Here is a 9,845-nt window from a genome sequence, read left to right on the forward strand (position 1 = left end):
CTATTCCCCCTTCCACCTTACTTTTTATCAGGCCTTTCCATGATATCAGGGCCCATTTCCTCTATTGTTGTGGTCCTCCCCAGAGGAATTTTCTGAATATCTCTGCCATATTTGCACATGCCCCCTTTGGAACCGCCATTGCCGACATGGGGTAAATTGGAATTGCTTGTAGGATTGATCTCAGAAGCACTGCTCGTCTTGCTATGTTCAAGGTTCAAAAGGACCAATTTGCCAATATATTTTGGATTTTTTCTATAGTATGATGCCAATTAGCCATCCTGAGAGGATTTAGGCTAGTTGAGTCCCTAAATACTTTGTGGGTAAATATTCAAAGCGGAAGCCCAAAATTCTTGTCAAAAAGGATTTAGCATTGCCCGGTGTGTTGAAGAAGAATGTACAAGATTTTTCCTTGTTAATTTGAGTACCTGAAGCTTCCATGAAAAGAGCAAGAATCTTTTTCATCCTCTTTACTTCTCTTAGAGAGACTGCACAAAAAAGCATAATATCGTCTACAAATCGTTGGTGTGTGATTGGCAGGTTGTTGCCCCAAAGTCTTAACACTTTAATTTTCCTTTCTCTCAGATCCTTCTTGATATATTTGCCAAGTCCTTCTATTGCTATGATAAACAAGAAAGGAGATAGAGGATCTCCTTTCCTCAGCCCTCTTGTGGCATTGAACGTCGAGGTTGGAGTTCCGTTCAGGAGGATGGAGAAATTTGGTGTGGCGATCATATCTTGCACCCATTTAATCCATATATTGTTGAAACCAAATGCTGCTAGACCGATTTAAGGTAATCCCAGTTCAGACGGTCATAAGATTTTGAGAGATCCAACTTGATCATCATTCCCGCTTCCTTTTTTATTTTCAATGAATGCACTAATTCTTAAGAGACTACTAGGCCATCCAGTATTTGTCTTCCTTCCACAAATCTAGTTTGTTTTGGAGAGATAATACTTGACAGGATTGGCTTCAGTCTCTTGGCTATCAAAGTGGCAATGATATTGTAAATTATGTTACATAAAGCTATGGGTCTAAAGCCCTGGGTATTTTCTGAGTTAGCATTTTTGGGAATGAGAGACAAGAGAGTTGAGCTAAGACCAAGAGATACCTTCTGATTTCGACGCGATTCTTCTACTACCTCCAGAATGTCTTGTCCCAAGAATTTCTAGCCTTCTTGGTAGAATTCTACAGCGAATCTGTCTGGCCCTCGAGCTTTATTCTTCTTCATCCCTTTCAAAATATGTTCCACTTCTTCTAGGGTTGCAGCTCTCATGAGAGCTAAGTTCTGGTCCCTAGTGATCAGTTCAGGGATTTCATTGCAAATCCTTTCTATAGTTGCTCTTCTGTTGACCTGGGGTTCTGTAAGGAGGTCTTTGAAATGATCTACTAGATTCTGCTCCATTTCCTCATGCTGGGTTAAACGTCTTCCTTCTTCATTGGTAATGGAAAAAATTCGGTTTCTCTGTCTGTGCTGGATCATGGCTTGATGGAAAAATTTCGTGTTTCTTTCTCCTTCTCTAAGCCAGTTCACTCTTGATTTTTGTTTCCATAAAATCTCCTCTTGTTTTCTTCGTTCTTCTATTTGGCTTATTAGTATTCCTTCCTCTTTAATTATTTCCTCACTTCATCCTTCTGTGATTATTTCTTGTTGAAGAGTTGCCATTTTCTGGTCTAATAGTTGTTGTTCTTTAAATATATTCCCAAATTCTTCCCTGTTCCATTTTTTTATTTTCCCCTTAAGCTCTTTTAATTTTAGTTGGAAGGTCTGCATTCTGCTTCTGCCTTTTTGCTGGCTCTGGTTCCACCATTCCTCCACTTTTGTCATGAAATTCTAGTCCCTAAGCCAAAAAGCTTCGAACCTGAAGGGGCATCTTTTAGGGCATGCCTTAATGTCAATTTCTAGTTGTATCGGCTAGTGATCTGAACCCATTCCTGGTAAGATCCTTGCTTCAAGAAATATGTCTCTACTAAGAATTTGTTCAGATAGTAGGAATCTGTCCAGTCTTGAAGCGATTTGGTTTGTACCTCCTCTTCTGTTATTCCATGTGTATATCCCGTTAGTGGTAGATATGTCCACCAATCGTTGTTCCGATATCATATCACCAAAGGCTTCCATGTCCGGATCTGTTCTTCTCAAACCCCCCCGTTTTTCCTCTAGGGTAGTGATCATGTTAAAGTCACCCCCTACTATCCAAGGTAAATCTGGGAATAAACCTCGAAGTGTTCCTATCTTCTTGAGGAAGCTTCTGCGTTCTCCTGTTAGATGGGGACCATACACTCCAGTGAAAAGGACCCATTCATTCGAACCTATGTTCCAGAATTTTCCTGAGAGGATTCGAGGCAAGCTTACCCAATTTTCAAATTGAACTTCCTCTGTATTCCAAAGAATTGCCAAGCCTCCTGCACTACCTACAGCATCCTGTCCCATTACTCCGTAATGGGGTTGATATCTCTGCATTATTTCCTTCAGCTTCTGTTCACTTATTTTGGTTTCCTGAATAATCATTATGCTGGGTTTGTCTCTTTTCAACCTGTCCTTTAGATATCTTTGTTTCCCCCTACTATTTATCCCTCTAATATTCCATGATGTTATTATCATTTTAACAATTTAATTTGTTGTTGAAATACCTTTGATAGAGGTATAACCCGTCCTAAGTTGACTAACATTTCTCCAACTAATTGGATGGTTTCACTCATAAGTCTTCTCTCTCTTTTCCTCCTTGCTTTTCCAATGTTTCTCGCTTCCATGCTTTGTCCTCCTTGTGTTCCTAATTGTTCTGGTTGATTTGCTGCAGCTGTCCCTCCTTTCTCTTTGTATTTTTGGAACATTTCCTTGTATAATTGTTTTTGTTCTTCCGGGATGAATCTTTCATCCAGATGACGCCATTCTTGCAGAAGTCTCTTCATAACTTGTTCTTCTTCACTTCCTTTTTCCTTTTGTGGGTCTATTTCCATTTCAGATAGGTCTTGGGGAGTTCCCAGGTTTTCTCCTGCTTTCTCTTGTTCTACTATAGTTTGCATCATGTCTTTTTCTACAGCCCTTTTGTAGGTTCCCCTGGTTCCTTTTCATTGGCTACCTTCTCCAATTCCATTTCCTCCTCTTGTAGAACTCCAAACTTGTTTTGGTTTTCTCTGATTGCTGTTTTGGCAGTTGATTTTATATGGACTGATCCTTTTTGGGATTTCCTTCTAGTAAGCACTTCCGTGAACCCTTTGTCATCTTCCCTGTTTGGCTCTGTCTCCTTTTGTTCCTCCTTCCCCTGTTATTCTGCCTCTCCAGATGCATTAAAGGGGCATTGTTTAATAAGGTGACCGTATTCGTGGAATCTTTGACATCTAAATGGTATATGCTCATAATCCACTGGTTGCTGCCAGATCTCATCACAGTACTCTAGTTCGATATACTTTGGTAGCAGTTCTGTGATATTCATGTATACACAAATCCTAGAATAGGATGTGTATTTTCCCCTTTTGGTGGTCTCTGCCACGTTCACAAATGTCCCAATTGTGTTTCCTATCCCTTCTAGAATCTCTGGATCCCAGAACGCGATTCGGAGTCCAAACAGTCTTACCCAGATAGGCGTTGCTAGCATTTTCTCCTTATCTGGGTTATAACATTCCTCCCAGTGCCTTATGAATAGTCTAGCGTTATTCAGGAAATATGGTCCTCCCTCAAAGATCCTCTCCTTATCTTCCAGGCTAGTGAAAATGACTGTAAAAAAACCCTTTGCCCCAAGTTTTAAGTCTATATGTCCCTTGGGCTTCCATCGCTGCTGTATCCATTTGGCCAAGTCTTTCTCAGACGACCAGGTTCCCACAAACTTACAAATCAGGGCATGGTCTTTCATGTATTCTCTATATTCTTCCAGTTTATTGTTTGGAATTACGTACCTGGGTCTTTTCGTTGCTCTGGGTAGACATCTACTTCCCAACCCTGTCTGCCAGTGAGCGCCCATGACTAGAATATCTTTATTACTCCTTCTGTCACCTCTGTATCCCCCATTTCTGCTGGTCTCACTTGCTGCTATTTTTTTGTAGGAGGGGATCTCTCCCCTCCTATCCCCATCTGTCATTTCTCTGTCAGTACTGCTTTTCTACGACTCCCCTCACTGCTTCTTACCTCTGCACTTCTCGCCACTCTAGTCAGATTCATTTGCTTTTTCCCCTTAATATTGTAATTATTAGGGTAAAAGACATAAATAGAGTCTCTATGCTTATTGGAACCATGCTATGCTTAGTGTGCGACTTGTTGGAATCGACCTTTTCATTCTTTTCCAAAGTTATATTATGGAGAACTCGAAATAAGAACGGATTGGTCTCTATAAATAAACTAGAGACTAACTCAAACCGTTTAATAAACTAAAACATGAGAAACATTTAAAATATTAATATATAAACCATTTTATTGACTAACAACCGACGGCCTGCAATGGAAGCAACATAGCCCCCCGAGCAGCACACTCGAACAATTCAGAAAGTCGAACTGTTCACAAACATGATAGAAAAGCAAAGGGAGAGTGAGGTGAGAGAAAAACCATTCAGCGCTTGTCATTTTAATCCTTTACGGAGGAGCATGGTGAATATGATTGAATTCCTAATAGCCATTTAACAGACAACCAGACTTATCACCCACGTTTCATCATCTTTTAATCGATTAAACCGCATATTTAATTTGGGGTTATCTTAAATACTTAAAAAGAAGAAATGAAATCCTCTTACCTAATATCAATCAATATACATATATTCTTTATACAACATTATACTTCCAAAAATTCATGAAGATTTAAATAATACTTTGTTTTATATTTTAAATTTATTTAATTTGTACGGATTAATTAAATATAATTATTTTTTAAAGTTTTTTTTATTGAAAATGAAATCATAATATGGTTAAAAATAGAGTTACATACTAAGAAAAACAATTTTTATTATATTTTTTAAATTACATGGATACAACATATATTTATGGTACTTGTGAGATTCAATAAATTCCAAATATATATATGGTACTTGTGAGATTCAATAAATTCCAAATATATATAGGGAGGTTGAGATATTCTTTCAACATCTACATACAAATCTGCAACTAATTCTAAATTATACATGGAAGAATCATCTTCCAATGCTCCCTCTTAATTCTTTCATGCATAATTACAACACATATTATAACAATGAAAATAATATTTGTCTCATTGGTCTTCATCAACAACTCTATCCACTCTGAAGTCTTCTGGACTCCACTCTTTCTTTCTCCACATCTTCGAGCTTACCTTTCAACTCATTTAAAGTACACTTGCTTCTGACCATCAATGATGAAATTTGCAAGATCAACAATATTGACAATTCAGCCCATCGAAACATCTACGATAAGAGTTGCTAAGTGATGAACCATCTTATGGACCAATCACCATTTGTCAGATATTTCGCTTTCATCTATCCATCAGTTGTTAGGAAAATGGTCTGAATACTGAATGTGTTCAAAAGCTGATCTAACAACTTGACTTGCTTCAGATACATGGATCTCATATTGTAACCTATAACTGTTGTTCAGGGTTTCTGAGCGCCAATAACAACAAAAACCATAATATTATAAACACAATCTAACTCATGATGTGTTCAAGGGTTCCGAGCGGCAAGAACCATTAATTTGATTTATGCAAAAACACTGTTCTTTAATTGGTTCTGCACCATATATAACTTACAAATAAACTGCTTAACAAAGAAGACAACAAAACCAATTACACTCCATAACTACTCTCCTCTATTCCACCCTGCATAATGCGAACAAATCTCTTCAAAGTTGGTTCGTTGGTGAAGATTAATTGAACAAATATTCTAGATCTTCAGCGACTTCTGCGTAATTTCCCTATTGATGGGTTTCTCAATACACTGGATTTCATCAGTATTTACAATCCTTTGCAGATCTGAATTGACCATCTTTGCACAAGGAAATAACATATCCCTTCTACAGAGATCCAACTGTGACATCGCATGCCCAACTCGAGGGGTCGGCAAAGTGCCTTGCATTTTCGGCCGTGACCATTCTATACTCACGGTGATGGAGGCGTACCCACAACTTCTAAAGCATCCCAAGTCATCATTTCAAAGTCGAGAATATTCAGGTTATTTAGAGGACTCCTCCTTGAGTCCTCACTACAAAACATAATTAAATTGGACCCTACGAGAGTGATAGATTTACCTCCCCGTGCAATCAGATCTTTTTCATATGACTTTAATACGCATCATGTACAAGATTTTGTGTCAAAGGATCGAACTGTCACAACGTCCGAAGGATCCTTGGTATGTCCAGCAACAAATAGAATAATTTTGCCCCATTGTTTCGCATTGTTGGGATTCCCTGCCCGACTAATTGGATCCCCACAGTTATATATTCATGCTAACGTACTACACACTCAATCAAACAAATCTTACCACAGGGATCTCAGGTGCATATTACAATAAAATTTACATGAAAACAAAACTAACTATAAAAATAATATGGTCTCACACACCTACAAATTTATGGGAATCATCTATCAATACTCTCACATCTTTTTGGGCTTTCCTTTAAGGGAGTCAACCCAAACAGACCCTAATACCTCACATATATTTATGGTGCTTGTGAGATCCAACCAATTTCAAATATAAATAGAGAAATTGAGATATTCTCTCAACATTTATTTACACATCTACAATTAATTCTAAATTATACATGGAAGAATTATCTTCAAACACATCTTTGAAATTAAAACCAATCCTTCGCATATCAAATCATGGCTCGATCATCCTTTAACGCGAACACAATTATTTAAAAAAATGGTCATTCATATATTTGAAATGACTTGTAGGTCAAATTATGAACGTAGTATGGTTATATTGCAAACATAAATTGGCATTCCAATGAATGGTTACGGGCCGCAAAAATCCCAAATCGTTTGGTCAGTGGATTCGCCAAAAATATTTTATGGGAAGAGATTATCCGGATGATAACAATTATTAGGATTGTACGCAAACTAAAATGCAAGCAAGCTCAATAAATTATGTTTAATTGGGCCATATCTTCCCTTATTTTCATGCAATTTCGATAAAATATGATTGTTTTGGTGACGTGTTTTCTTGATTACAAGCAATTTCAGTCAAATCTGATCATTTTGGCAGGGCATTTTCTTTAACAATTATATTTGAACAACATTAAATCCCTCAATGGTTGAAATTACGAAACTTCAAGCCCTGCCCCCAAAATGGAGCCAAATGCCAAACCCTTGTAAATCACAGTATATCCGCCGACCTGCACCATCCACGAGAACACATGCATTAAGTAGAGATAAAATCAATATTATCATTAAGATTTATCTTTGAAAATAATGACACTGATTTTATTATGTATCTCGTCCCCATTCACCCAAGGGTACCATGGAGTCTCAATGGGAAGCTTTAGCTCATTGATGGAGAGTTTTGTCATGGTCACAGGGAACTCTCAAATCAGTGTTTCCGCTGAAAGCCAAATGAGGAAGAAAATGTTAATAAAATACTTATGACCCATACAATTTGGTTTCTTGTAGAGGGATTACTTGAAGTGATTGTTGGGAAACCTATCTAATTCAAATTTTCATAGAAAAATCGATGGAGATGCTAACCAATCTTATTTTCACTCAGTTAAATCTTTTTATAATACACTGAAAATGGCATGAAATTATCCTATATTATACCTAAAAACAAGTGCCTTGAACCCACTGGCAATTATTTGACGATAAATTGGTAAGACAGTTGAAATAGAGTTCGCCCAAGTATTAAGAATTACATCATTGTTACGGAGTCACGTGAAACCATATTTTAAATTGGTAAGACAGTTGAAATAGAGTTCGCCCAAGTATTAAGAATTACATCATTGTTACGGAGTCATGTGAAACCATATTTTACCTCACCCTGTTGTGAGTATAATAAGATTTAATACACTGAAAAGGGCATGAAATTGTCCTATATTATACCGGAAAACAAGTACCTTGAACCCACTGGCAATTATTTGACGATAAATTGGTAAGACATTTCAAATAGAATTTGCCCAAGTATACAGAATAACATCATTGTTACAGAGTCACGTAAAACCATATTTTAGCACATCGTGTTGTGAGTATAATAAGATTAAAAATTTAAATTGTCTCTAGAAATGATATTAGTAACTAGGTATAAAGACTAATATACCTGCACTTGGTCCAACTATAAGTTATGTTGGTTACACTTTCATGTATGGCTTTCTGAACTTCAGGCCTATTAAATAGACGTATACGTAGTTGCCGATGCAAGGATCATATCCACGAATTTCTGCTCCTCCTTGCTATTTACGCAATAACCATAAGTACAATCGATCTTTAGCAACAACATTGATGCATTTGTGATGTCAACGAAAAATAAATATACATAGGAAAAGATGTAAAAGAGGGTTGTCGAGCGTAGCTGAGCTTGTCTTTACTGCATATTTTGGGGATACCATGAAAATAAGATGGTAGGGTTGTGCATACAGATGAGTGATGAGGAGCCATGGGTGATTGAATGGTTTTCTGATTGGAAGTGAGACCCACCAACATGTCAGGGGATCCCCTCAGTAAGAAGTCCCAATCAGACCTCAGACGTTTAGTGTAGTGGTCCCAGTAGTGGGTCGCATGGTAATGTCTTGACTGGGATTTCGCACAAAGGCAAGTAAAATAACTTTGTTGGTAGCAAGGGTGTGACAACTGTAGTAAGACAAGGAAGGTGCATGAGAGGTTCTAACACACCGAGGGTGAGGTGAATGCACTGCTTGGAAACTTGTAATAGTACTCGGCTTGGAAGGGAACAAAAGAGCGAAGATGCATCATAAGATGGAAACCAAGTTAGCAAGCAATCCAAAGTGATGGTTAAACCAACAACACATTTCAGGAAGATTCGTACATAATTATACAGAATAGTCCATACATGCATGCGTAAAAAAAAAAATACATATATCATTTAGAGTAAACCAGATAACATTGAATACAATACAACATATGCATGAAACATGTTGGCTTTGTTATATTAAGAAGTGTAAGTTCCAGTCATACAATACATCCATGTCCAACCACTAGTTCTAATAGTGGAATGTTATAGCCACAACTGCCTGCTCCTCCAAAGAGATGTACTAGCTCCGCGTAGTGGAGAAGCCAAAGCTCGTTACAATACTTCCCAAGCTCTCTCTAAGATAGTCTTATTGGAAGCTTGGCTGACCAAAATCCTATACAATGAGTTATGAGGTACTATTTATGGCAAAGCGTGGGGTTACCCTTGACATCCCCTTTTGTGACAGTTCATCTACCCTCATGACACTTCATCTACTCTATGACTGTTACATCCAAGTATCAACACTTGAACTTTCACTTCACAAGATGTTACATTATAATGCACATGTACCCATGTGAGACAAAATGGCTTGATCAAGCCATGCAACACATCACTGAAACTTGGTCCATTGTGGTGAGAACAAATCTTTGACATGCTTGTGATGGTCAAGGTGGCGATTTGATGCCAAACTTGGTCGTCCGTGATGGTGTGCATGTGTTCCATGGTGACATGTTACTGAAGCGAGCTCTTGCCCCCATTGCATCCGGGTGCATTGGTATGGATCCTCTGTTGAGCTCGTCCAATAGCATGATGCATGGACTTCTGTGTGCAACTAAACTGAAAACACACTAATGCATAGTGTTGGTGCTGATCTCCCGGTGTGTGCTGATGGTCATGCACATCAACTATCAACTACATGCTCAGCTCTAGTCGAACTTGCTTCTTGTCTTCGCCTTGGTCAGTTTGCTGAATGGGTTGGATCGCATGCGTG

General features: G+C 38.0%; 2 protein-coding genes across 2 annotated transcripts; both read right to left on the reverse strand.

Annotated features, from left to right (window-relative positions):
- Positions 1 to 1,913: 1,913 nt before the first annotated feature.
- LOC149194533 (uncharacterized) lies at positions 1,914 to 2,429 on the reverse strand. Its single transcript, XM_089407698.1, has one exon. The coding sequence runs from the start codon at positions 2,427 to 2,429 to the stop codon at positions 1,914 to 1,916; it is 516 nt and encodes a 171-aa protein (XP_089263824.1).
- Positions 2,430 to 3,264: 835 nt separating this feature from the next.
- LOC149194534 (uncharacterized) lies at positions 3,265 to 4,074 on the reverse strand. The gene has a single exon (XM_089407699.1). The coding sequence runs from the start codon at positions 4,072 to 4,074 to the stop codon at positions 3,265 to 3,267; it is 810 nt and encodes a 269-aa protein (XP_089263825.1).
- Positions 4,075 to 9,845: the final 5,771 nt, after the last annotated feature.

This window comes from Pinus tabuliformis, chromosome 2_2 (assembly GCF_031772625.1).
Source record: "Pinus tabuliformis cultivar Carrire ecotype Pingquan chromosome 2_2, CPIR1, whole genome shotgun sequence".
NCBI classification, from domain to species: Eukaryota; Viridiplantae; Streptophyta; class Pinopsida; order Pinales; family Pinaceae; genus Pinus; species Pinus tabuliformis.

Excerpts from the sequence above, each read along its gene's own strand:
- LOC149194534 (XM_089407699.1), bottom strand. The coding sequence starts at position 4,074 with ATGACAGATGGGGATAGGAGGGGAGAGATCCCCTCCTACAAAAAAATA.
- LOC149194533 (XM_089407698.1), bottom strand. The coding sequence starts at position 2,429 with ATGGGACAGGATGCTGTAGGTAGTGCAGGAGGCTTGGCAATTCTTTGG.